Source organism: Ammospiza caudacuta, chromosome 19 (assembly GCF_027887145.1).
Source record: "Ammospiza caudacuta isolate bAmmCau1 chromosome 19, bAmmCau1.pri, whole genome shotgun sequence".
In the NCBI taxonomy this organism is placed as follows: Eukaryota; Metazoa; Chordata; class Aves; order Passeriformes; family Passerellidae; genus Ammospiza; species Ammospiza caudacuta.
The window spans coordinates 3512490-3539972 of record NC_080611.1 but is presented as its reverse complement, the minus strand read 5'-3'; the positions used below and the strand labels follow the sequence as shown (position 1 = coordinate 3539972).

At 46.2% G+C, this 27483-nt stretch overlaps 3 protein-coding genes across 4 annotated transcripts in view; 1 reads left to right on the top strand and 2 right to left on the bottom strand.

Annotated features, from left to right (window-relative positions):
• RECQL5 (RecQ like helicase 5) overlaps positions 1-24007 on the top strand; it is a 37488-nt gene extending 13481 nt beyond the window's left edge. The window contains exons 9-20 of the mRNA XM_058817503.1: positions 15290-15517; positions 16950-17049; positions 17553-17589; positions 18359-18417; positions 18540-18616; positions 19160-19253; positions 19715-19855; positions 20275-20936; positions 21133-21211; positions 22044-22295; positions 22735-22807; positions 22906-24007. Of these exons, the coding sequence (XP_058673486.1) occupies positions 15290-15517; positions 16950-17049; positions 17553-17589; positions 18359-18417; positions 18540-18616; positions 19160-19253; positions 19715-19855; positions 20275-20936; positions 21133-21211; positions 22044-22295; positions 22735-22807; positions 22906-23006 (1903 nt within the window). The 3' untranslated portion in view covers positions 23007-24007. The remainder of the gene's footprint in view (positions 1-15289; positions 15518-16949; positions 17050-17552; positions 17590-18358; positions 18418-18539; positions 18617-19159; positions 19254-19714; positions 19856-20274; positions 20937-21132; positions 21212-22043; positions 22296-22734; positions 22808-22905) is intronic.
• On the bottom strand, positions 287-11648 carry SMIM5 (small integral membrane protein 5). 2 transcript variants are annotated; one of them, XM_058817507.1, is made up of 5 exons: positions 11503-11608; positions 5609-5759; positions 5098-5238; positions 3304-3457; positions 287-1878 (listed from the first exon to the last, which is right to left on the bottom strand). In XM_058817507.1, the coding sequence occupies exons 4-5, from the start codon at positions 3428-3430 to the stop codon at positions 1769-1771; spliced, it is 237 nt and encodes a 78-aa protein (XP_058673490.1). In that variant the 5' UTR covers positions 3431-3457; positions 5098-5238; positions 5609-5759; positions 11503-11608; the 3' UTR covers positions 287-1768. The 2 variants fall into 2 exon arrangements, with proteins under 2 accessions (XP_058673490.1, XP_058673489.1); XM_058817506.1 differs by lacking the exon at positions 5609-5759 and having other exon boundaries at positions 11503-11648.
• Positions 24008-25125: 1118 nt separating the features above from the next.
• MYO15B (myosin XVB) overlaps positions 25126-27483 on the bottom strand; it is a 46044-nt gene continuing 43686 nt past the window's right edge. The window contains exons 59-62 of the mRNA XM_058817527.1: positions 26969-27102; positions 26361-26494; positions 25779-25919; positions 25126-25267 (exon numbers count right to left, since the gene is read on the bottom strand). Of these exons, the coding sequence (XP_058673510.1) occupies positions 25208-25267; positions 25779-25919; positions 26361-26494; positions 26969-27102 (469 nt within the window). The 3' untranslated portion in view covers positions 25126-25207. The remainder of the gene's footprint in view (positions 25268-25778; positions 25920-26360; positions 26495-26968; positions 27103-27483) is intronic.

The following is a 27483-nucleotide window of genomic DNA, read 5'->3' as shown; positions in this document are numbered from 1 at the left end:
GTAACTGTGCATGCAGTAACTCATGCTAGTGCAGTCTGCTCTGGGCGGTTGTCATGCTGAGTCTCAGATATTTATTTCTAAAGAACATCCTCATTTTCCACTGGAGAGTTTTTCTTTTTATTAATTTAAAAGTAACACTGGTAGTTTTAGGAATTTTATTTTTCTTATAATTCTTAGACTATGTCTCTGGCTGCAGATATATTCCAATGTGCAGCAGTACAAAAATACCAAATACCTAGATCCGGTTTGTTGGCAAAAAATAAAGTGCATTAAATACATAAGAAGCTGAAGTAATGTGCCTTTTACTAATATGGGTGCAGGCAACAGAGAAAATACATTTCTATACAGAGACTTCTTTATTTTTCTGTAACTCCTGAAGTGTAAAGAGTATTTTAAAGCCCACTGTTAAAACCTTGATGATTCTGTTCTCCCTAGCTAGACACTGGCGTTGGTACATACACTTAGTTGGGATACAGAGGCAAAAGATGACTTCTCTATATTCATGTAATTGTTTATTCCTTCTCACAAAGATGGCTGGTCTCCCATTTGGTGCTGAGACACCAGTGGTTCAGAGTTTAGTGCAGAATTGTGGCCTTCCTGTGCTGTGCCAGTTGTGGAAGGGGTGGCCTGTGCCACGGCCTTGTGTGTCGGTAAATCCCTTTCGGAAGTTCACCAGAGTGTAAACCAAACATGCACAGTGGCTGCAGCATGGAAGAGGGATTTATTTGCACTTGTTAACTCCAGCCCAGCAGCCCATTCTTGGCTCTGCTCTGTCACAGTGCCCGCTGTCAGCTGCTGTGCACATACCCTGAAGTGATGGCTCCCATCAAGTGTCACTCCTCTGAAATGCCTCTGTGCTTGCTCATAAACACACCCTTGGCATCATGTTCATGGCTACTAAAATAAACTGCACACAGTGCAGAGAGTCAGGCACAGAGATCCCTCAAGTAAGGATTGGGATTTGTTCATCTCCTGGAGCTCCCATGCTCTGCAAGAGCCATTCATCTGCAATAAGCAGAAGAGAGGAACCACAGGGGGTGGAGTGGGAGCATGTTGAACAGAGAATGATCAAAATAAGCCACAGGATTGGTGAGTTTTTCCCTTTTGCCATCATCTTTCTATTTACAAAGAGCATTCCACATGATCTGTTTTCTCCTTTGGCAATTTCCCATCATCACATCACCAATGAAATGACACCAGCTGTACTCAGAGCCTCAGCTGGCACATCTGGATGAGAGGGTCCACCATTTGTTCTTTCCAGCAGATATCTCAGCTAAACATGTCTCCTGGAGCAAGTTTGGCCTTGATCCACGATGACCTGAGCAATTGGACCTCCCAGTGGTGTCAATGGGTTTTGCTAATGCCCAGTACCATCCTTGTGGTGAGGAGAGCAGGCAGTGCCTCGAGTGTGGCTGTGTGCGTGGCCTCTGCTTTGCTCCATGGCTCCGTGTCCATGGGGGGATCCTCAGCTGGCCCAGCTGCAGGGCTGTCTTTGGGAAAGCTCTCTCTTTTCTCAGCAATCTGTGTCCATGTCCTCCCACCCCATCCCAGTCCAGAAGAGGGACACAGTGATGGTGAAGGAGCTTTACCTTCCTTGTCACAGTAGTGGCTGTCACAGAGAGAAGGAACTCCCTGCTGTGATTTCTGGTCCTTTGAGTCGTGTTCATTAATCTTGTTATTGCCATTTTCAGTGGGCTAGTGTGGAAAGCCATTCCCATAGCACTGATGCTGATGTCCATGTGTGTCCTGCATAGCAGGTTGTGTCACTTCAGGAATGGGCAGCTGGGCTGACTTGGCTCTTGCGTCTGGGCTCAGGGCGTCCATCACAGCCACAGCAGCAGCAACTGCAGGCAATGACCGTGAGCACCAGCACAGTAACTGCAGAGAGAAACAGATGACATTGCTTCATAGCACAGGAACAATCAGAGTAACCCTATGTCTCCTCCTCCTACTGCAGAGTAACCTTATGTTTCCTCCAGGTTGTTTGGCGAGCAGCAAAATGAGCAAAGCCTGGTTTCTTGAGAATTCTTTTTTTGCCCTATATCCCCATCTTCCTCCTCCTAAGTTCCTGCTCCTTTTTATTGGTTTTCCATTTAATCTGGACAATCATTACCAGGCATTTCAAGACCTTAAGAGCTACATTCCAAACCGTGTGAGGGTTTCTTTACCCACTTAATGGGCTGTTGTTTGGGAGCTGACATGCAGTACCTAAGAACAGCCCATGTGCCTGGAAAGGATGAAAATCCAGCTTTGGATTTTTGAGTAACCGGACTTGAGGGAGTTTGATTACTCAAACTGGCAGTTGTAATTCTGAAGAGTGAGTTCAGCATACTCTTCAAGCATAGAGACTTGTGACTGGGTTGGCTTTACTCTTCTGTATTTAGCTTGAAAAAATAAGATACTTCAAATGCAGGGGTTCATTTCAGAGAACAGTGGCTAACTGACTGTCCTCTACTCTAGCCAGGATGGCAGGTGTTGGCAGGGATGTGTTAGTTTATCTGGAGTAGAAAAGGATGACATGTTCCATCCTGCAGAACATGTAAGAATGTGAGCATGCCTCTGTGTGTGCCTGTGTTCCTTTAAAGCCTGGACCTGGGCTGCCAGGTAACCTGACCTGTGGGGAACCAGCTGTAGGGATGAACCAAATAAAGCAGCAGGTGTGACATTGTGAATTCCAGCCCAGGGAGGAGTGTCCAGCTGAATACACACCCTTCCTTTTGGCCAGGAGCAAGCCCTGTCTTTGAGGAGCAGGGCCTGTCTTCCTTCCTGCTTATTTTCCCATTGTATAAACAAACTTCATCCTCCTTGACCCAACAGTTCTTGATCCAGTTGTTACTCCTTCCATGCCATCCCCACACAGAGCAGCAGGAGGGATCTTGCCATTACCAGAGGAGAATAAATGGACTCATCTGAATTCACTGAGCCAATACAAGAATGACACTCAGAGCCCCTCTTAAGTGTCCTCTGTGGCAGGGAGATGCTCTAGGACCATTTGTCATAAAACTATCTCCTATGCATCAAAACATTACAGCAGCTCTGGGTTGGTTAAAATATTGCTAATTTAACTAATGTTTAAAAAGGAAGCTTTGGGGAAAGCTGTGCTGTTTCCTGTCATGCTCTGCAACCATGTAGAAGTACACACTGAATGTTAAAAATTACCTAGGAATTAACCTGGGCCTTAGAGCACAGCCTAGAAAACAACAGCCAACATCACCAACCCTCCTACACAGCCTGTGGAGCAAGTTGCCCCCATAGGAGAGGAGAGAAATTCTGACACCCCTTTGCCTCCACCCACAAACTCACCAATAAACAGAAGAACCACAGAAAAGCTGACAATCTCCACTGGCTCAGCCTTGGGCAGTTTCTGGAGCTTGAGGAGAAACTTCTCACCAATGGCTTGAACTTCCTTCAGAAAGCTTTCAGAAGACATTCTGTCACAACCTCTCCAGGCTTTATGCTGCAGGAGAACCAGAGAATAAACCTTTTCACTGACTAATGCTAGGGAGCTGCCAGCCTTCTTATACAGCCAGTGATCACAAGGAAAACAAGTTTATCTGGTCTCAGTCCTTGTTCCCAGTAGCTAAGGTGGAGGACTATTAATTGTCTACGTGTCCTGGCACTGTTTTAATTTCAAAATCCAGCTGCAAGAGTGTTTTTGTCAACTACTGTTAAGCAGAGTCCAAATGGTGTTTCTTCTACAAGGACACTTCTTCCAGCAGGCACTGAGCTAGACTGGACAGTGCCTGCCTTTGGCTCTCACCCAATCAAAGCACTTTTTTTTTCCAGTTGTGCTAACTTGTCCTTCCAGAAACAAATGCACTTCTAACCCAGTTTGAATGCTGAACTCCACTGTACATAGTCTTCAGTTGTTTGTTACTGAATAACACAAAGCAGACTCCCTTGAAGGCTTTTTGCACTTTGAGCTACAGAACCCCCCTTCAAAAAAAGGGGGATTTCCCTCAAAATACCTTAAAAAAGGCATTTACCTCAACACCTCAATACAATAGTATTAATAATCTTTTATTAACCAGTTTTACTGTATGTGATACTAAAAGTTAAAGTCTGCATTCACTAGAGAGAGCTGGATGCTTTTCAAGTTCTTAGAGATGAATGCAGTTTCATAAAGAAAGCTAAATTTAGGGTTTTTTTTATTTTAAGCCACAGAGCAATATATGAATTGAACAGTGGATTCCACCCATCACTGCTGATGGTGAGCAAAGCAAAAGCCCCTGGATCTGTCAGGGAGATCTCTCCCCTGTGGAGCTAATCCCTCCTGCCCTGCTCAGTAATCTTAGGCCTTCTTTATTCCCAGAGGGATCATCAGGAGCTCTTGTTACTGAAAATATTATTAGTTTAGTTAAAGTTAAATGCCTCAGTTTTGTCACCAATATTTGCTGTTCTTTTACCCCATGAACAAGATTTTAGGAGGCATTGCAACAAACTAGCTGGCATGAGGCCTATGGATCTTCAAATTTTGCTTCAGTCAGGAACTGGAATTGTATATTTTTGAGAACTATCCATAGTTCCACCTAAAACAAGTGTTTAGACAGGTCAACACTTGAATGGGTTACAACTCTTATTTCATTATAATATCAAAATGTACTGGTTGTGTGTGTTGTAACAGGCAACACTGGGGTTTGGGACTTGAACATTGCAATTTAATATCCTGATCTTGGTGATAACACAAAGCCAAGTGACCAAGACAACATTTCCAGAACAAACCAGCTAGTTCCTTATTGAACATCTGGCTTGGTTACTCAAACAAATGGATGCTTGGAGTTCAGTTTTTCTAAACACACTGAGGACAGAGAGACCTTGGCTGTTTCTTTGCATGCTGGGCTTAAGTACTACAGTGCCAAGTTAAATTAGTTTTGTATGTTTATGCAATTCAAAAAGGGTTTTCTTTGTTCTTTTAAATCCAAGCTAAGGAATAAAAATCGGAACCAGCTGGTTTCTTAGAAATGGGGGTGGATGGAAAATCCTCATCTACACAAAGATCACTACAATTCAGGAAGGAGGCAGAGCTGTGGGCTTTTGACCTGAAAAGGTCACCTTTTGAGAATAGGGTTAAATACTTCTTTCCAGATGATTGCATACCCCAAGTGAGCTTCTCCAGAAACGGCTGCTTTATCCTTAGTGCTGCAGGATTCTGTGTCAACAGGTTTTCAATTTTGATTCCATTCTAAGACATGGTGGATGAGGCAGAGGTGAAATGATTTGTGCTTTCTGTTCTTGGCTCTAGAAGAAAAAAAAAAATCAAAAAATAAAATTTCTGGCTTTAACATTGTGAAAATGTTTGTTCCCTTTGGAGGTGCTTCTGCCTGTCCACAAGTTCTCCTCATAATGAATTTGCTGTGAACTTCCATGCCATGCTTTGGGTTGCACCAGAAGCAACAGGTATAAGAGCCAGGCTTTGAAATTTGGTTATACAGGGTAAAATTACTGAGTTCTACTGATTGTAGAACTGCATGTGGATTAGCAGAGTGCTTAGTCAAAAATAATGAAGCCTGTCTCTGTAATGGACAATCCACTCTGCCCATGGTACCTGATCTGGAGCTGAGTGAAGGAGTTTTTATTCTAAAACTTGCAAGGAATGTTGCTTGTTTACCTTGGTCTGAATTTCATCAGGGACAAAGTTTGATGGTGGTGGTGCAGTCTCCAACCTACTCATGAGGAAGCAAATGTTTTTCTGATTGCACTTTCTGCTGCTTCAAGGACTCTCTGCTTTGCGATTTCTGCTTCTGCAGCAAGGTAAAAGGCTGAAGAATAAAATAATTCTTAAAGGAAAAAAGTAAAACTCTTCCAAGAAAGACAGTTACATTAATGGACTTTTGTATGTTCCATTCTACTTGTGATGTAAAGTCTTCCTTCAGGACTAGTTTTGATGGGACCTTTTCCCAATTGATTTCAGTGGAACCAAGATTTTACCCTTGAGATTAGCACAAGGGTGAGGATTGTGTGATTTAAAACAGCTGTCTTATACATCTGCCTCATTTACAACACAAAGGTGATGACATTACAGTAACAGAGTGGAGCTGTGAGAATTAATTCCTTTTGATTTATTATATTGTGTTCAAATAAGCTTCCAGTCACCAACAGTAGTAAAGGCTAGGTGGTGCAGGATATTCAGTTGAAGCAGTAACTCTGATGATTATTATTAAAACAGGGAAGTCTTAAGAGGTTTGAAACTGAAGACTGTGGGCCTTAAATGACAGTTTACTTTCTAGGCCTGGAGTGCTGTTTTAGAGGCTGGAAGAGCCACTCAAGTTAGAACCTCAGAGATTCTCAGGAGTTTGGTGAAAATATAATTGTCTGCCAGTGTTTGCCTCAGTTGAGAATTTCTTCTTGCTCATCACTGTCCTTCCTCAAAACTTCACCCACTGAGGATGGGAACCCTCCAGAGCAGAGGAGACTTGGCTGTAGGGCAGCAGAGCTGATGTAACTCATCCATGTCATGGAAAAAGTCCTGAATGACCACACTGCAATGTGGCCTTCATAACACACTGTCAGACTGATGTCAGGAAATTCTGCTCCACAGCTGTAGTTGGAGCTCACATGAAGTGAAAATCAGATGAAGAGAGGCAAGATAAGAATCTCACACAGAAAAGAAAGTAATACAAGGTCTGGTCACAGGCAGTTTGTGACATCCTGCTGGGATGGGGTGGCAGCCTGAAGTTCATGGTTTTGGCTTCAGAAATAACTCATCCAATCAGCGATGCCAGTGGAACTAGATCATCAAACCTTTCTGCCCTCCTCTAATGTTGCAAGGCCCAGCAGGGGGAGGGAATAAAACAAATAATTTAATTTGGGTTTATTTGGTTTTGATGAGAAAAAAAAAAGGCCCCTTCTGCCATGTGCCATGAGTTATTAGCCTTGGTTGAAAGGACAGAGCACAGAAATGATGCAGGGGAATGGCAAACAGCTGCAGGTGTGCTGCTCAGCTGCAAGGATTACATGACCCTGGAAACCCCAAGTGCATGTCCTGTGTTTAGGACTTACACAGGTTTAGATTCCCAGAAAGCACTAATGCAGATTCATCTTGCTGTGCCCACTGAAGAAAGCTGTGAAAATTGCCATAATAGCACTGAAATTATCTTTCTGAGTTGTTTTAATGGACTCATGCCATGCTGAAGCACTCAAAGAAGTTGCCTGCTCAGTCCCTTGGAGAATAAAGCCATTAAAAAGCCTCAATCTAGACATTCAAGAGAAAAGCCTCCATCAAGGTTCCTTTCTGCTGTGAACTGGCTGCATATGGAGGCTTCTTTTTCCAAGAAAAAAGCTTTGAGATGACCATGTACAGTGAGGTCTCACATCCCTGTGTCTGCCTGAAGCTGGTGAGGCTGCTGTGAGTCTTTTGGAATTGCTGTACATTTTGGTTTTGCATTTTTGCTGTACATTTGGGGTTTTTGGTCTGTGTTGATCTGTGTGTGGACACAGCTGCATCCACAGGTGAACTGGAGGGAGTGGGTGAGCTGAAATTTGCTGCTGAGAATGAGACACTTGTTTACACATAGCCCTGGGGCTATTTGAGCAGCCTTTTTTAGTGCAAAAAGCACAAATTTAAGTTTGTGGTTTAGCCCCAGGACTGGAAGTTAGTAAATACAGGCAGTGTCCCTGGCCTGCCAGTGATGCTCCCTGGTTGTGACTTTGGGTAAAACATCACATCCCACTGCTGGGTGACTTCATCTCTGCAAGACAGCAGAACATGGAACCACATCAGAGCTCTGTTTGTCGATTGTTGTGTGTCCAAGTTTCCAGCATGCTTGGAAATCTTAAGATAGAAAGGCAGCAAGTCCCTGGTTTTGCTGCAGTTACAAACTGAACTGGCCATTGTTTTGCTCAGTACTTTGAACACTTTGTTCACTGAGCCTGTTGAGGATGGATGTAGATGAAAGTGTGCTTTCCACTCTTGTTGGCTCCTAACCCAGCCATACTCCTCATATTGTTCTTGCCATAATCCTGATCCATTGGTTTCACTGTGCTTGCATGGGTTTATTGCTTTAATAAGCTACAAGTGGAGATAAAGCTTTGGAAGGGGGAATTATGGGGGGAACAAGAAGCTGCCAGTGCCTCTAGTCCCAATGCAGCAAGTCCCAGTGATGGTGAATTGGCTCTCCTCCCACAGCAGGATGGCTCCAGAGACCTTACCAAGCAGAACCTTCCTGATGTTCCCATCAAGTGGAATGCCAGGGCAACATTCTCATTGCAGCCTTGGCCTTTCCTTAAGACTGGGGCTTTGAAGAAGCAAATGTTGTGTTGTTCTTACTCAGACTAGTCCAATAAATTGGTTGAAATTGGACCTGTACAGGGATGGGAAGACTCTATGGATTGTGGAGGCTTATCTGGTTGGAAATCTTACAAGGCAAGCCCAACCTCAGGGAAGGAGGGTGCTGAGCAGCCAAAGGTCTGAAACTCTAAAATAAGCTCTGACTGTACTTGGCCACTTTTTAAAGAACATGAAGGCTTGGCCAGTTTCAAAATGCACCAGCTTTGTTCTTGGTCCCTGAAATGTCCTGATTTTATATGGATAAGGTCTGCAGTGCTTCCTGTTCTCAAACAATGCTGGGTTTCTAGGTGTGCCTACAGTGGATGCATTTTGGTGTAACATGTCATAACTCCTGCATGATTGTTTATTGTTCTAAGCTTTTAGTGTACTGCTGAGATGAAAAGGGCCATAGAAATGCAGTTGTATTATCAGTCTCTCATCATTGTTAATGCAGTGTTTGCTGCCATGACTGTACTTGACCAGCCATGTGAATCTTAACTATAGTTCAGACAAACCCATTTTTTCTTAAAACAGGAGTGCACAGAGCCAGACAGACCTATAATTCATTCCCAAACAGATGAAAATAGTTTCTAGTATCAAGAGAATTCAGCCCTTGAACAGCACACACCCAAACTGGTAAATTGTAGCTCAATGCCATGGGAGAAAAGCTGGGACTTTGTCAGTTGGTTTGGAGCAGAAGGCCACACATTCCTGAGATTTTAAAGCTGCCCTGCCTGGGTCACCCTTTGGCTGGAATACCCTGTCATCTCCACCACCCACTATTTGGAGATGGGTTTTGAGGCAGCACTGTAAATGTGCCTTCTCTTCCCTACAACCTAATATTAGATTAATGTAAAAAGGCACTGAATTCCCAGTTTCAGTAGCAAAGGTGCCCACTGGGACACTGAGCTGGGAGTCTTTACACCTCTGCTGATCACCCTGGTTTTCTCCAGTCCATCCCACAAACACATCCACAAAACCTCATGAGATAATTCCTCACTACTAGAAATTTTTTAAGTGGGGAAAACAAAACACTGAGCCATCCAATGGAAGGAAAAGGTCAATTTTAAAAATAAACCTGTAGCTCTTCTACAAGAGAACTTTTTTTAGGGTTGGTGATGCTTGAATCTAGCCTGAAAGTCTATTCTAATATTAGCAAAATATCCATTTCCCAGGAAGCCGGCTGAGAGGTAGCTGTGTGCCTGTGAAAGCCTTTTAGTGACTTCACAAACATAGTGGGATCTACTATCAGTAGTTGGTGCTTGAGGTCCTGAGAGTGCTGGAAACTCCTCCACCTTGTAAGAGCCACCTCTGTGCCCTGTCCTTGATCTCACATCTACAAGTCTCCTAAATTACATGCATTTTTGAGCTTTTTGAAATATCCTGGACTAATCCTAGTAAAGGTGCTATTGGGGTGTAGGAGCTCAAAAATCAAAATCTGCAGCAGCTGCTGCTTAGGAGGAATTGTTAGGAGGCTCATCAGCTGCATGGAGCTGGGGGTGGGTGCTGCTCCCAGCCCCTCACAGTCCCCGCTGACCCACAGCAGGCTCTGTGCTCAGGGCTTGTCTCCACTCTGTCAAACTGGGATTATTTTGTACCTTCATTCCCACACCCGCTGTTGGTTGCAGTCAGGCTGAGGCCCGTGCACTGTGACAGCTGTAACACAAGCCATGTCCTGCTGTTTTTATCCAGACATGTGTTTCACATTGCTGTGCCTCTGCCCCCACACATCAACAGCATGGCTGCAGCTGGACAAGCCCCCAGCCAAACCCATTAAGATTTTCTTGGCATGTTTCTCCACCTCCTTCCCTCCCCTGCCCTTCTCCCCTCACTCCTCCCTCCTGATTTTTTTTTCTTTGTTGTTTCGCTAAACTTTGTTTTTTCACATGCTTTATTTAAGAACCTCTCTTAACTGCAACAAGCAACCTACAGAGACTCTCCATTAGCAGGGTGGAAACTTCCCTCCAACCCCTTGAGCCTTAGGGCCAGGCTGGAGGCGTGTGGGTCTGAGCTGCTACCTCTCCTCACTCAGGCAGTTCCAATTCCATGTTTGTAATACTCTAGGTCAGAAAGACCTGCGCTCCATTCCTTGTTAATGGAAATGGAGAGAAGTGGAAATACCTGATCCTTAACATTCCTCCCTACAGGCATGTGTAGGATTGGGAAGACCTTTTTGTGTGAGAATTGGCTTTCTGCTCCAGTTTGTAAACAGCTGACTGCCCCTGCACCTCCTGGCAGAGGCTGAGGGGTCCCAGCTCAGCGCTGGGAGCTGCAGCAGCTTCCAAACAGAGAAGTCAGCTTCAGATAGCAGAAAATGGGGATTTATAAGGCCAGTCTCCATTACCAGCCCCTCTTCCCATACCCAACAGCAAAACGGAGATGGGAGCACAGGTGGGACACCTCTGTAAAACCAGAGCTTGGACACAATGGCCTAAAATGTCTTTTCCAACCTAAATGATTCTATGTTGTAAAATTTCATGTATTTAGGTGATCCTTTTACTCTTCCTTCCCTTCTCACTACATTCAAACTTGACGGTGTGGTTACTGTAAGCCCTGAGCTGTGTATGTGCATGAATGTGCCTCTCAGAGCAGCGCTTCTCCTGCTGCTTTGAGCACTAAACCAGCATCTGTACCTGATACACTGGCTGAATTCTTCTTCTTTTTTAAATGTTCTCATTAGCAGCTCTGTAAAATCTTTCCGTTTATTTCTATTAGACACAGATGCTTAACTTGCACAGCGTGCTAGTTCCCCGACCGGGGTTTGTTTTCTAAGCTCTCTGCATCAGGATTTGGGGGATAAAACTTGGCTGCAGCTGGGAGGAGCTGCGGGAAAAGCCGTGGCTGGGCTCCGTCCGCGCCTGCCTGTGCTCCCCGCTACGGCACGCACAGCTCGGACCCGGCTGCCTTGTCCACACCGACTATTCCTGGATCAGGTCACCAGTTTATCGGGACATTGGTTCTGTACGAGCACAGAAACCCGAGCAGCCTGCCTTTGTCACGGCGGAGGAGTTGCGGAGTCCCGCTCGGGCTCGGAGCTCCTTTTGTTAGAGGGCGGCTGCGGCGCAGCTCTCCGCCATCCCATTAAAAGCTTTTCTCCTGCCACCTTCGCTGCTCGGTGTCCCTGGCAAGCAAATTCCGCCTCCCAAGCTGTGCTCCATGGCTGACCGAGCCGGGGCAGCTCCCCCGGCTCCAGCCCCTCCGCGCTTCACCGAACAGCGGCGATAGCTCAGCCTTACCCCGACCGCCAGCTCTGCTTCTCCTCTTGTTTTTCTTTCGTCTTCTTAAACTTTTCACGTCATCTCTCCCCTCATCCTGCGGCTCGCTGCTCGCTCGGCTCCTCTCTGCTCCGCTGCTGACAGCCAGCTGTTGTCTCTGCCTTTCTTTCTTTTTTTTTTTTCTTTTTTTTTTTTTTTTTTTTTTTTTTTTTTTGTTGCTGGTTGTCGTGGAGATGCGAAGTTTCGTGTTACATGTGTGCCAAAGAGGGAGGGAGAGGAGGCAGCGCAGGCTGGGCCAGAGCCGGTGCCAGCTCCCCGGGGCACCCGAGGGCCGGCACTTGTTGCCGGCTTCCTCTGTGCATCTCCTCCGAGAGAGGAGTTTCTTCTTTACCTTTTAATGACGCCTTTTTCTGCCGTGAGACTTGAATGGATTCCCTGGCTGCGATAGTTTGGGGCGATGTTAAAGAGAGTAACTTTTCTTTGTGCTGCCCGGTTTCCTTGCGGCTCCAGGAGAAGGAGCTTTTCTCCTGTGCTCCTTGAAAGGGCAGAGCCAGTGCTCACAAGGACAGAGCCGCTCTGTGAGGGACCTGCCGCGAGCAGGGCAGCAGGGACAGTGCTGGGGCAGTGAATTCCCTCCGTGCCCTTGGCCCAGGCATTTACTCTCTTGATGCTGAGCTTTTCGCTTCTTGTATTCTGGGGACAGCTGACTGGCACTGTCTTGTCTCAGAGGGTGAAGCTCGGGTGATGATGAAAGGACACAGTCCTTCAGACAGGTGCAAAATTAGAAGTTCTCATCAGCCTCATGACTTGCTCTTCTATTTGATAAAGCTCATTAAATGGCTTTCGCTTGACAACTGCATAACTAATTTGCCCTCATGTGATTTTTATCTTTTTTAACCCTTTCACTTCACATTATTCCAAGACTTGCTGAGTTGTTTGATTCAGGGAGCATTGCTGATGAGGCTCTGTACCCTCTGGCTTATACAAGGGAATGCTTTTTTCTGGTGTTTTTTGGGAGAGACAGAGCTTCTTTTGGGATATGTGACTTTGCTTCTTCTCTGGCTGTCCATCTGCTTCTTCTAATTGCAGGAATAGCACTCCTATTTTTTGTGGTGTATAAAAACAAGGACTACCAAAACTACACAAGTGCAGGCAGCTTTGTGGTCAGTTTAGTACTTTCCTCAAATGCATTGCCACAGACAAAAATGTGTTAATAAACCTCTTTGTTATTTGCTCTTCATCCCATTCCATAATGTCAGATGAGGGGGGAGGGAATGTCTGAAATGACATAATGATTTTGTTTAGACATTTTAGAGACCAATGGTCAGCTCATACGTACTCTTTTGAAGGGCGAAGGGACACAAATAATACAGTGGCATATTTTAAAGATGCAGTAATTTTAGAACATGTATAATAATACAAACTACCATTAATTTATGTAAATCATCTCCATGTCGTGGGCATTAGTCAGGTGTTGGTGTGACAGAGGAAGCTTTCCCCTCACATGTTAATGCATAACCAACTGTCTTTCAGGAGCTCTTGTGTTAAGTATTAATCCAGTGATTAACCCCGGCATCCCTGTTGGTAACTGCCTTTTTGTCTTTTGACCTTAATTATAGGATTGCAATTTTAGTTTTGCAACTGAATTTCCGTTATGGCCCAACTCCTGAACACCGTTGGCTAAAGTGGGGCTGTGGCCCCAGTCTGGGTAATTCTTCAGGAAGAAAAAGGCAATTACAGTAGGCTGGGTGGGAAGGGCTTGGCTTTACAAGCCTGATGGGTTAGAAACTGGAACTCTAAATTCCAGTGAGCTCACAGCTGATCTCTGCTTCCACCAAAGCCCTCCCCTGGGGCATCTAAAGGACCGAGGTGTGTGTGGCTGTCCCTCCCCAGCATGAGCCTGGTGAGCTGTGGGAGTGGGGAGAGGGCTTGTCCCTCACTGAATGCCTCAGTTAACTCTAATACAGATCAGTGTGTGAGGGGAACAGACAGGGACTGATGAGAATGCTGCCTGTTTTCTTTGGGGGGAACAAAAAGCTGACTTGCAGCTCGCTGACATTTCTAGAGTCACGTAGCACTGGCCAGCCAGGCAGCACCAGTGGTTCTTTTGGAGAGGCAGGACAAGGGTATCGAATGTGTTGCCCCCATCTGGGTCCCCCAGCCTTGCCCTCCATGTGAAAGGAGCTCTTTGAGTGCAGGAGCAGAGTGAGTCAGTGTGGCCCTGCAGGGGGATATAATGGCAGCTTTGTCAGAGCCTCTCCAGGCCTTGGTGCCCTGCAAACACCCTGCTGCAGCCCCTCACCTGAGCACTGCCAGCTCCCTGCCCCTTCAGCACGCTCAGGTCACTGCTGGGGACAGCAGCCTGGGCCCTGCTGCTGTGCTGCTTCCAGATCCACCTCCCAGGCCATGGGAAGGAGTGAGCCTGCAGCCCCTGCAGCCCCTCTGGCGTTCGTTTGTGATGTTTTGGTTCATCATGCAGTTGTTTGGTTCACAACATGCAGTTGTGTTTTCGCCAGACACACAGACACAAGTGAAGAAGAAAACTGTGTTTGTTAGATCTCTGGAGAGTTCTGACATGCCTTAGAGGGTTTAGAATAAGAGTAAATGAGGTGCTTGCTCTCTTACTTTTCCCCTCTGTGACTCACTTTTTGCAGATGAAGTTAGGAAGCCCACTAGGGCACGCCTTGGTGTAGAATAAAAATTTCCACTTTGTTGTTCTTTGTAGTAAAATAATTTTCTCCTAAAATAAATTTTGTTCCACTTTGGCTGCCAGATTTGATCTCTAAATGCCCAATTAAGTGAATGTTTTCCTATATTTATTATCAGCTTTTTGACTAACACACAGCCAGCCACCTCTGCTGAGAAACTTTAGTTTTAAAAAGGTCCTCTAAATTTTGCTTTCTTGAAAAAAAAAAGGGAGGGGAAGTAACTGCCTGATCATTTTTTGGCAAAATCAGTGTGTTCCCTGGTTTAAGTTAGGGAGTGTTTTAGAAGAGACATTATTTCCTGCCTGTATTGCTAGTGAGCATATTGTCACCAAATTCTTTTTTATGTACCCCAAAACACTGATGCCTGCCAAAAATCTTTTGAAAATTTCTGGAAGAATCTAGTAATCTTCTCATGGCTGGTTTGCTAATCCTGGTAAACTGGTTGTGCAATCCTGTGTGAGCAAATGAGCTGGTTTTCATGCATGTGGGACTCTACCCAGACTTTGGTGCTGATCTGGAGCATGTGTGAGCCCATCGAGATCCAGGCTGTGTTATCTGAATGGTCACTCCCTTGTGACCTCACTTTGGACTCTATTCCTGAGATTTTCTTTACATTCCTGTGTCTTCAAATATATATTTCTTCAGCTTCAAATCATAAATAATAAACCTAGAAGCTTTAATGTGAGATGTTCTTCACTGTGAGATGTTCTCTGAGGTGCAGTGATCAATGGGGCCTCTTTACCTACAGCCGTGCTGATAGGATGTGGAATATATTTAGCCAGCGATACAGAATTAATAACTATATATTTCATCAGCTGCTCCTTTTGCAGGTCTCAAAGACCTGAAAGGTTTTAGCAGAAGAGATTAACATTGATGGTTTTTTACATATGGGAAAGTGAAGGCAGAGAGACTTTAAGCAGGTGCCAGGAACAGAGCCCGAATACTGCTCCGGGTATTAAACCCTGTGATTCCTGCTGGAATAGACATTCTCTGTGAAAAACAGGCTCAAAATCTTTATCTAAAGACACCTCCTGCTTTTGGAGGGTGGAGTTTTTGAGGATGGAAGTGATGACCAGATGATTTTGCCTTGTGTTTCCAAGCTGTCGCCACGCTGCCATCGCGAAGTACTTCGGTGACGCCACCCCACCTTGCAACAAGTGCTGTGACTTCTGCAGGAACCCAGGGGCAGTGAAAAGGCAACTGGAGGAGCTGGAACGCTGCAGCAACAGCTGGAGCAAAACCTCCATCAGGCCCACAGGATCCTCCTGGGATAGCTACGACCCAGAGCTCTACGAGGGCGGGAGGAGAGGCCTCAAAGGCTTCAGCAGGTCTGTACCAGACAGGTTACACTCATCTCACAGGAGCCATCAGAGAAAAGAGCATCCACCAGCTGCAGGCCCAGACACTCCTATTTTCAGCACATGTTTCTGTGTGGATGGTATTCTCCTGTAACTTTCTGGCAGCAGCAGCTGGAATTTCATTTTCCACACACTTTGGCAGCCGCGTTCTCATTCGTGTTCCAGAGAACCAAAAGCTGTTTTGACAGAGCTAAGAATTGCCCTGCACAATGTAGTTGGCTCAAGATACTAGCCTGAAATTTTTGAAAGCAGCAAGTGGGCTCAGCCTGTTCATAGTCACAAGGTTCAGAAATGTTTAAACTTGAGACCAAGATGACATGGTCCAGAGTTCATTCCTGATTTAACACAACTGTCTGTGAGCCAGCAGGCCAGGGGCCACTGACAGGACTTAGTCACCACAGAGGATGTTAGGAAGTGCCAGTGTCAGATTCTTCTGCAGATTGCTGCATTTTCCTGTCAGGCTGACAGCAAAAGGAAGATGTGCAGTGGAAAACATGATGAATTCTGTAAAATGCTTGGCAGTGTGGAGGTGACAAGTTCTCTTTCTCCTTGTTCTCTGGCAGAGTTGCAGTGATTGTCCAGCTGCGTCAGGATGAAGTTTCTCTGCTGGCACTGCCCATGAAGCTGTGCCAGGATACACAGTGCTGTAGGCTGGCCAGGCCCTCTGCTTTACCTTAAAAAGCTTGAGATTGGTACCTTTGTTCTTTGGCCAAGTCCAACTCAGTCAGAGGAAACCAGGACTGGTGACCTAAGCCTGTGTTTGGTCTCAGGACCTGAGAAGCCACAGCTAATGCTATTGTACAGATCAGTGCTTGCCACTTGGCTGACTGAACCTTTCCATGATCTGATTGTAGTTTTGCCTTGGAAGTTGTAATAGTTAGCAGCTCCAAAGCTCAGATTTGTGATACCTGTAAGTGGGAGGCAGTGAACTCCTGGGCTACATCTGGTGAGCATCAGCTGCTGCATTTCAGTGTAGCAGAGATGGAGATTTCATTTATTGCAGCAGCCTGTGAACAAGTGAGGCTGAGGAATGGATGTTGTGCCTTTCTGCCATCTCTGCTCCCAGGGCAGGAGGCACTGACAGATGGGGTACATGACAGGAGGCAGTGACTCCTGAACCCCCTGGGAGCATCTGGCAGAGCTGCTGAAATGGAGCCCTCCATTCTCAGGGCACTGGTCACAAGCTCTTAGTTCAAGGCACTGCCTCCTACTTTATGGGGTTAACAAATGCTGTGCATTTTTGGAGCACACTCACTGCTGTCCTGCTTGGGCAATGGCAGAGAAACTCCAGGTGCCGACATGCTCAGAGAGGATGTGGGATGCATCACTGGGGTGGCTTCTCAGGCTTGTCCCCCAGTTCATGCTGCAGCTACAGTTCCTCTTGCTTTCCTGCCTCATCCAGCTATGATGAAGAGGGCAGTGGGAATTGGGATGAAGACAACGAGGAGCGTCGGAAACGGGAGTGGGACAACTTCTACAAGAAACAGATGAGCCTGCGCAAAGTGAGTTGGGGTCAGTTTGTGAGGGATGCTCAGAGGGTTTGCTGTGAGCTTGTCTGACAGCCATAAAGGCCTCCTGGCACTGATCACAGTAAATTATTTCATCTTGGTGTTGCTTGTTGTCCTTCACTTCTTGTACCTCTGCTTTTGTTGTGTTCTCCACATTCTGGGCCAGTCCCATAATAGGAAGAAATGCAGCTTATTCATGTGCTGGTTTCTCTGCAGTGCTAAGAAAGAGGAGCCTGTTGGTTTTAATGCCCATGGTAGTAGTAAAAACAGATTTTCCCATTCAGCTTCTCTTAAATATTCCTATAGCAGAGGTGAACTTTTGGCTTTGATTCTCATTCTTTGTCTTCTTGGCCCTGTTTTGGCATGTATTCAATGCCTTTATAACTTCAGCTTTAATTTTCCCTGGAGCACAGATATAAAACATGTCTTTTGTGCTTCTAGATCTGCATGTGTGTAGTAGGAATGGAAATGTTTGACTGATCTTTGTTTTCTTCCAGGGCAAAGAACCAGAAAAGGAAGATTTTGTTCCTCCAAGTAAATATCTCTTTGATTTATAATGGGTTTTCTTTGGGAGAAGAAAGTCTTATATTTTGCAGCTGCATGCAATTTGTACAGCATCACCACTGGAGGTACCAGTCCCTAGGCAAAGAGGTCAAGCTTTTGGCTGTGAAAACTTGGCTGGAGGAGATGGACCACAGCTTAGCTTTGGTCAGGGTGAAGATATGGAATGCATCTTTCTGAACAACATTTCCAAATAAGCAAGAGAGAAAGAAAACTGTCTAACCTGATTTTGTAGTGTTGGCTGTTTCTGCAGTGGTTATGCAGCAATAATAATAATAATAGTAATAATAATACTAGAAGGAAACTGCTGGAAACCTTTGCTGTTTGTAACTGTGTTGCTTGGGGCCCTGTCTGGCACTGTTACAAAAGAACACTTGATAAGTCAGGTTATTCTATCCAGCCTGATTTTTTTTTTTGTTGATATTGTGAGGAGGAGAAAAGATTTGAGTTTCCTAAGAGCCTTAAAGAAAGGTTTTCTGAGGTGGGAAGATTCTGGAAAGCTGTTAGGCCTAAACTCCAAAGTAGATGTTCTCAATCAGAGAAAACATTCTCACTTTGGTTTCTGCCTGCTCTTTTGGAGTGTGCAGCTTCTCCAGGTACAAAGGGTGACCTCAGTGTTCCTTGGGGTGACAATGCAGAAAGCCAGGCAGTCCTGGACCTGCAACTCCCTGTGGCAGCTGAGATGTTCTCCATCAGGCCAGCCCTGCCATGGCTCCTTTCCCAAATTTCTCTCCTGTGGCAGGTGCAGACTGTCCCCTGAAGGAGGCTGCCAGCAGGAGGATCTCCAAGCTCACTGTGAAGGTGAGTGATGTTGCAAAGAACAACAAGGCTTCTGCCTGGCCTGTCCTTGCTCCTGCAGGGGTGCAAGTCCAAGGGGCAGTGAGACATCTGTAGAGCATGTCTGAGCATCCCATGTTTCCTAGGGCCGGGAGCACTGCCTGAAAATGCTGGAAGAAGCTTTGAGCAACAACCAAAAGACTCCAGCAGCAGAAGGAAAATGGTATGAGATGAGGAAATAGGGGTGCATACTGAGTCCCTTAACACAGGCCCTGCTCTTCCCTGAGCACAATTACCATTGTAATGTGTATTAATTGTGCTCAGGGAAGAGCAGGCCCTTTGTTAACACAATTAATACACAGGGAATGCTTTTTTAAGTTTTAAAAATTATTTTATCCAAGGATGTCATTTCACTGAAGCATCTTTCTGGCTGTGATGTTGAAGATCAGACCTGAGGATTCGTGGCTGATCCCTGGTGTCAGCTTGATCCAAGGAGTGGCAGTTCTTCCCTACCCCACAAGATGGGGATAGTGTACTTCTCAAACGGAGAAGTGGGCAAGAATCTTGATGCAAAAACATTTTCATCACCCTTTCCATGCTCCATCAACTCACCGCTGCATGCCTTAGGACTTAACTGGAAGTTATCACTTATTCTTGTACCAGAGGGAGTGGATTTTGTACTTTCTGGGAGATACTTCAGCATTAGTGTTCCCCTTGCAGATACAGCAGTGTGTTTTGCCAGGAATCACCCCAGCCTGTGTTTCAGGTCAGACCCTGGTGCCTGTGCAGTGGAAATGGAATATGAAGCTTTCCGGAGCAGCAAAATGGCAAATTCCTACAAGGCAGCTGTGCTAAAGAAGGTAGGGACAAACTTCTCCTTCTGCTGCTCCCTGCAGCCAGGGAGCTCCAGGGCAAATAGGGCAGAGTTTGTGTGGGAAAGGTGAAGAACAAGCTGTGTTTTGCCCTGGGTATCTTACAAATCTTTCTTCATGCTTTTGTTACCAGGAGGGCCCAGAATCACCTCGGGTTTACATCTTTGTTGGCTTTACAGGCTCTGAAAAACTACACAGCAGTGCAAGCTTATCCAGATATGTTGTAACAATACAGGGATTTGGGAATTCCTCAGGCTGCTGCTGTCACTGGAGAAGCCTTGGTTTAATTTATCTGATTGCCATCATTCTCAATGAAGATGTTTCTGTTCTTGAGGCAGGTTCCTCTCCAGGGCAGATATTTGTTTTGTTACTATGACTTTTACTATGTACTAAGGCAGGAATACATAAAGATTTCTGGCCATTAGAGAATATTTCTGTTCTCTTTTCAGGTGGCAGAAATCAATAAAGCCTCCAAACAAGGGGAATTGTTCTCAGTCTTTGGGTCTGGAACAGGTGGTAACGGCAATTTGGAGACAAAATCTGATTCCTTAGCAGAAGGGGAGTTTGTCCTTGCATCCCAGGTTCCCTCGGTGAGTACTGCTGGGATAGACAGGAGGGAATGCTCCTGTGTTTTTTTCTGTCTGCCTTTTTATAAATTTGAGTCCTTTCTGTGGCCACAACTGCATATTTCTATTGTAATTGCTTTTTCCTGTCTGCCACATTGTTATTAGTGAATATAATCTGTTTGCAGGCCACAGCTTAAATAAATTCTTTCTCATCTTGCTCTATCCGAGGATGCTGCCTTGTTTTCTTACTGCTGGCCTAGGACTTCCACCTAATCCATTTCCCTCATGTCTCTGTTGATGGGGTGGTGATCAGTCAGATTTAGAGCCTCTCCCAGCTTACAGCTGCCCACACTGGTGTATTGTGTGCAGAAACTCAGCTGCTTTCATGGTGCTGCACTCAGGGATCTCACATCCAAAATTTCTTATTCTTCCTGTCTCCCCAGTTCAAACCCAAGCGTGTGGGAGCAGGATTCCCAAAGAAATCCAGCTTGTTCCAGACAGCTTCAGAACTGCTGAAGATCCAAGAGGAGAGTGATGCAAAGCCTGTCAAAAATGACTGTCCAAGTGGGCAAGACAACAGCAGCAACAGTCTGGACCTGGACACCAGGAACTCTGTTCTCCAGAGGGAAGAAACTGCAACCAAAGCAGTGGATGAGAGTGCAGAGGTAGAAATACACCCAGAGAAGAAGGGGCAGCAACCCAGTCCAGACACAAAAAGTGCCCTTGGGGAGAGCCCTGCTAAGAAGCCCAAACGTAGCAAGAAGCAGCAAATGCTTGCAGAAGCAGCTAAAAAGGAATCACAAGATATTTCCAAATTCTTCTCCCTCCCTAAAGCTGGCTCTAGAGCCCAAAGCTGCAGCACAGCAAAGGGAGATGGCTGTTCTGCAAGCACACTACCTCAGGTTTCTTCTCAAAGTGTGTGTCAAGAGAAACCAACACCTCAGGAAAATAAAGATGGCTCTGGAGACCTGACTGGGCAGTTCCAGGAGGAGAATAAAGAACTGAGAGAAACAGAAGTAACACTGACTGAGAGAGGAGAGAATTCTAAGACCCAGCAGGCTGCTGAATGTGAATTCCTTGAGGAAGAAATGGATGTGAAGTCCAGGTAAAATCTTCACTTCTCTGCTCCCTGAGTTGTCCAGAGCCCCACCAGCCTTGTCCTGGAAACCTGTCTGAGGTCTCTGGGTGAGTGAGGGAGACTCTTGCTTTTCCATGCAGTCTCAGGGCCACTGACACTGCATGCAGAGATATTTTCACTGTGGAATGATTACAACTGGCCTTCTCTCCACTCTTCCCACTAGTGTTGCTGAAATTGTTGCAGAAACTGAGCTGCCTGTTGTGGGAGAAGGGGACAGTGGGAAGCGGCCAGGATCAGATGAGGTAAGACTTCAATGAATGCTGATTTCCTCTCTTTCTTCTGCTCATCTTGTGCCAAATTTCTCTCTGGGAGTGACACTGCTGCTCTGCGAGTGTCATTTACCTGGGGAAGGCCCAGCTGCAGTTGCAGCAGAAAGCAGAGCCCCAGTTGTGTTGCATTCCTGGTGTTTCCCTGCTGCCCTCTGGGCTGTGCCAGCACCTTGGGCTTTGTTCCCTCCTCTGTGCAACTCGTGACTGTGCCCTTGCTGGTGACTTGCCTGGAATTAGTGTCTCCACCCCCTGAGATCTGTCACTAACTATAATTAGGGAGCTGCTTTCTCAAGGCAAGGGCACAACCACAGGCCAGAGACACACAGGACCATTGGGAAGTGACCCCTGCTCAGTGCCTGCCTTGCCATTAATTTTCTGCTTCTGCATTTGGCAGCTGAGACTGCCTGACAGCTGTCTCTGCAACCCTGCACTCTCCTCTCTCTTTCAAACTGAGCAGGAGTGGGGCTCTCCTGATGTGGCTGATTCTTCCTGAGGGGTGTATTCTGTTCTCAGCAGACATCCTGAGAAATCTTTTCCAGTCAGTTTTCCTCTGTAGGATCAGGTCTAGCAATTAGCTGCCCCAGTATGAGCACAGGGTAGTTCTAAATGTGATATTCTTTAGAGAGTTTTTTTTGTAGTGTCTGCACAGCATGTGAAAAAGAGTTACAGAGATTCCTACTGGGTATTCACTGGAGGCAGAGGCTGCAGGATGCTGCAAAGTTTTGTGCTCTTGGAAGATGGTGGCTGTTTGGTAGGCAGTGCTGCCACAGGAATTGGTGGGTTTGGTTTTCTGTCCCCTCTCCAGGATATGGAAAGTCCTGCAAAAAAGAGGCTCCGGACAGTGGCAATATCTTCAATTCTGACCCAGCCAGAGGGCAAAAGTGTTGGTCCAACAAAGAAGAAGGTGACTTTTGACTCAAACTTAGCACAGTGTGATAAAGAAGGAAGCAGCAGGACCATACAGCCAGTGACCAAAGGCATGTCCCTCAAAGAGACTGCAGACATCGTTGTCAAGTATTTGACCCCGTTCTACAAGGGGGGCAAATTTGCTTCCAAGGTAGAGTACAGCTCAAGGCCCACTTTATCAGGAGAATTCATCTCTCTAGGGATCTGGGGCTCTGAGAAGGGGGAGATGATGTGGATCACACCTTTTATTTATGTGCTGTTTAAGTAAGTGACTCCATGTGCAGCAACTGCCCTCTCCCACAAACGAGTTGGTGTCTGTTGGTTCCACACTTCCTTGTGGTTGTTCATATTTTCACATTAAACCCTGGCACATTTTTAACTCCCACCTGTGAAGCAGGAGCAGCTCAGGTTCAGTGCTGGTGTTTCCCTGCTGTGCCCTGCAAGGCAGGATGTGTGTGCCTGGCCTTCTCCAGCCCTGCAGGGCCAGTTCCGTGTTCAGTGTAGGAGTGCCAGTCTGTGCTAAGGGCAAGACAAACATGGGAACAGACTGCTGAGGTAACTGTGCTTTCTGCTCTTCCCCAATGCTGCAGGATCTCTTCAAGGGCTTTGCCAGGCACCTCTCTCACTTACTGACCCAGGAGCAGAGCCCTGCCCGCAAGACAGGTGTGTCTGGGGTTATTGCAATGCCACGCTGCTTCATGGCTTTAGAGGGGCAGATGTCTTAAATATCAACTCAAAAGATGGTGTTTCCTCTCTTGCAGTGAAGGAGGAAGCACAGAGGCTCATCAAGGAGTTTTTCAAAACAAGGCTCAGGTGTGAGAGTGAGGCAGACTGGGAGGAGCTGCAGAGTTTGGAGAGCTGATCCCTGCTGCTTGTTGGCTCTTCCTTCCTGCAGCAGCACCACCAGGGGATGTGGAAGAACTCAGCCATGGAGGGTCTCATGAGACTGCAGAAATGAGATTTATTTTTCTTTTCTCCAGTGCATTTTGCTCACTTGTGTCCTTAGTGACACACATTCAAGGGAGCCAGTTTTTGTGAACTCATGTTGAGTTTTCCCAGTATAAGTGGGGTGCTGAAACCCTCCAGGACCAAGAGGTGTGAAGTTGTACCTGCTGGCTTTGTTAGGGGCTGCTGCCTTGGATGTTCTGCACTGTCTCCAACCTCGACTACCTGCAGCAGTCTGGGCAGGGCTCAGACTTTCCAGCTGGGACTCTGCTTTGGGATGGCACCTTGCTTTCTAAATGGCTTCTCCCCTTGCTCCCCCTCTCCCTGTTTCTTACTTCAGTGTCACCAGTATGCTACAAGTTCTCATGCTTTGCTCAGGGCTGCCAGTGACAAACTCAATGTTTGAGTTCCTGGATGGAATATTTTTGTTTGAAGGGCAGGGGAGGAGCATTTTGTAATTACCATGGAGGCAGTGCTTGCTTTCTAAAGAGGAGAAATTCAGATTCTTTTTCTTTTAATGTGAACTTCTTTGATTTTGTCCAGTTCTGTCTGCCCTTTAATTTAAGTGGTGATACTCTTTCAGTATTAACCCCTGCAACACTTCCAGCCTTTGCTTGTAGTCCCTAAAGCCATATTTGCTCCCTGTGCCCCACCACAAGTCTGCAGTGCAGGGAGCAGTGCTGCTGTTACAGCTGGGTAGGTCTCTGCTGTGACCCTCAAACTGACACTGTGGTACCTCTGCTGCTATGTTCATATGGAACCTGAACCTGATTCCCTGGTACAATCCTTCCTGTTGGGTTTTTGTGGGGTTCTGCCTCTGTTCCATACTTACAGGGGCTGGTGGCCTCAGGCTCCAGTGCTGCCAGAGGAATGTGCAGCCTCAGAGGCTGCCCAGGGGTTTGGGTCACTGCATTCCACAGATGTATTTTTTTAAATGCCCTGAAGGGTATATGCAGGACTGACAATAAAGCAATGCTACAACTGCTGTGGATTGTTCCTGGAAGCTTTTTCTTCCCACTCAGTCACACAGACTGCTCAGAGGTACATTAAGCAGCACTCAAAGAGAAGCCAGGGAAGATGCTGTAGTTCCCACTGGCTTCAGCTCACCAGCAAAAGTCTAATTGTGCATCAGGGCTTGCACTGAGCACCCTCAGATTTATCCCCCTTTCCTACCAACAGTGAAAACATTTTCCTCAAGCTTTGCCCATTACCTGCAGTTAAGTTTTCCCAGGTTAGATGTAACATCTAGCATATCATACCTTCAGAACATCTCTGTGATTATTTTATTGCAATTTCCTAAAGGGCAGTTACTCCTCAGGTCATTAGGAGAGCTGTGGCAATAAAAATAAATTAAATATTTTTGTACAACCCAAAACACTTCAGTATAATACAAGTTCTGTTTGAAGATGCTTCCCCCATGGGCACAAAGCCATCATTGAAGTCTGACAGCTGCATGGCCATGACTGACTTCTTTATAGTAGAGGGAAGCATATGCATATAATTATGTCAGTGAGAAATTAATTAACAATAAACTTCCTTACCATTGCAGCTCAATCTGTACCCTAGCATATGTGATAATTGTATGATTAACACTGATCTGCTTTTCAATTAGGATGCTTTGTACAAATTGCTTCACAAATCCTGCTAGAGGATCTCTGCATATCAATTCAGAGACAAATCTGGCTCCTGGAAAGCACCAGCAGCCCCTGCAGGCATTGCACAGCTCAGCTGGGCATTGGGATACACAAATCTCTGGCAAGCACCAGGCTTTGCTCATGATAATTAATTCAAAAGAGAAAGGAGGAGTTGCACAGTGCAAAGCTTGAAGGCAAGTGCTTGCTTTGGGTCAGCTGCTCTTTGCTGGAAGGGGCTGTGGTGTGGAGAGGCCCTTGGGGTTTGTTTAGCCACAGCTTGGATTGTTCCAAGGAAGCGCTTGAGGGCTGAGTGGCAGGTCACGAGGCCACAAACGCTGTGGTGGCATCCTTAGAAAGCAGCTGGCTGAGGTCATGGGTGTCTCCTGGAAGAGTTCTCTCCCAAAAACAGGCCAGGGAGCACTGACCAAGTTCAGAGAAAGGGAAACAGTGCTGTTTTCCTTGGCCATTCTCCTCCTTTGAGGCTCTAGGAGTGCAGCTCTATTTTATCCAGGATGACAACAATCGTGTGGTACAGTTCTTTGGCCTGTCAAAACACAAACCAGCATCAATCACTCTTTGCCCCAGAAAGAGCTGCTTTCTCTAATTAAATAATATCCCCATAAATCACTTCCCATAATTAAATATCAGCCATGTGCTGGGACCAAGCTGCACTTCAGAGCCTGGAAATGCAATGTCCCCTATAGGAATGTGTTTTCTGTTGACAGAGTGACAAAACTATCCTTGTCCCCTTAAAGAGGAAGGAAGCCCAGAAGTTTCTCTCCTCAACTGGGTAAAAAGACATCTCATAGTCTTAGGAGACTTCACCTCAAACTTAAGGATGACCAAAAAGTCCTGCCTGGGCAATTTACTAGAAAAAGAAGAGAACAGAGAAACTAATGGCTTTTGTGAGGTGTTTCAGCAGGAGCAAGATTCCCCCTCCTCCTCTGGGACACGAGAGAGGAGCAGCAGCACCAGCCCTCAGCAGAGGCTCAGCCGGGCAGGCAGGGCAGGTTGGGAGGTGCCAGGGGGAGGCTGCAGGCCCAGGCTGATCTCACCTGAGCCAGTTCCAGCCACAGGCCCCTGGGGCTGTCGGGGGAGCCGTAGTGGAGCTCCAGGCCGGGAGGGCCCCCGTCGGAGAGAGGCCTCAGCGTGCGCATCCTCTGCAGCTCCTTCAGGGCAACCACGCGGGACACGGCCTGCCAGGGAACAGCCACCCTCAGGAGCAGTGCCCACAGGGAAACCATTGATTCCCACCACAAGTCACCTGTGGAAAGCTGAAGGAAGGTCTGGGGCACAGGGTGGTGTGTGCAGGATACATCCCTGGAGCTCCCACAGGATTGGGACAAACAGGAATGTGTTCTGCATTTAGTTTTGCTGTGGACTGTTAGCATAAACACTGGAACTACAAAAGAGCCCATGGCAATAATGCCTGTGGTACACTCTCTTGCTCTGCCCTATCAGACAGTCCATGAAATGTAGGATAATCCACATCATACACTATGCCTCTCCATCAAAAACCCAAACACTATCTCCTAAACAGAGATAGAGTGGCTGTGATGTCCAGCCTCTTCCTTCACAAGTTCTTCTAAAGCCACAGTTTATATCTGACAGACATCAGGGGGGATTGTCTGGCATACCTGGGTGGTGCCATCCACCACAATGATCTCCTCCTTGTTCACACCAAAGAAACAGGGCACAGGGATAGTGTCATCACTGATTCTCTCCACTGTGAAGATGGAGTAGCCAAAGAAAGGCAATCTCATCACGTGCTCTAGAAGACAGCAAAAAGTGGCCTGAGGACAGCAGCTTTCAGCCAGCAATTTACTGCACCAGCCTGGGGTGGTCAAAGCTGCCAGTGTTCCCAAGATTTACTACATTAAAAATAATGTTGACAACTTCTGCCTCTCTCCCCAGCTTCTGAGGCTCAATTCTCAGTGGTCTGGGTGGATGTTCTGTCCTTTTCTAACTGGAAAACAGACATGCAGCCAGAATATCAATTAGAACACAGCTTGTACAGAGCTCTGAAAATCCACTGCAGATTCCTACAAGAGATGGAACTTTACCATGATCACCATGCTTGGAAACAAGATCTAATCCACAGTGAGAAGCGGTCAGGGAATTGAACTCTCATTCCAGGCTCCAAGAATCATCAACAAGCTCATGAATTGTCCCAAAAGTGCATTCAGAGCAGCTTCCAGAAGCTGAAACAGCAGAGGAACTGAGGCAGATCTGGATGTCTCCTCACCTATGAACTGGATTTTTGCCTCCCGTGGCTGCAGGGGCTGCCTGGTTCTCAGCAGTGTGGCCACGTGGCTGTGCAGAGCCTTGGGGCTGATGGAGGCCTGCAGGCTCTTGGGAGTGTATTCCTTCAGCTCTTCCCTGTGCCAAAAAACAGATTCTAATTCACCCCCTGCCAGATAAAACCAAACATTTTCACAGACATGTTTTATGAAAAAGCCTTTTCTTAGGATTTCTTCTCCTGAGAAGCTGAGAGGCCTCTGGAACAAAATGTAAACAATGATTATCTGCTGCTGTGGAATGCAACAGGTGCATCTATGATTGATCTCATGTGGTTGTTTCTGAGTAATGGCCAATCACAGTCCAGCTGTCCAGACTGTCTCGGTCAGTCACAAGCCTTTGTTATCATTCTTTTTCTATTCTTAGCCAGCCTTCTGATGAAATCCTTTCTTCTATTCTTTTAGTATAGTTTTAACATAATATATATCATAAAATAATAAATCAAGCCTTCTGAAGCATGGA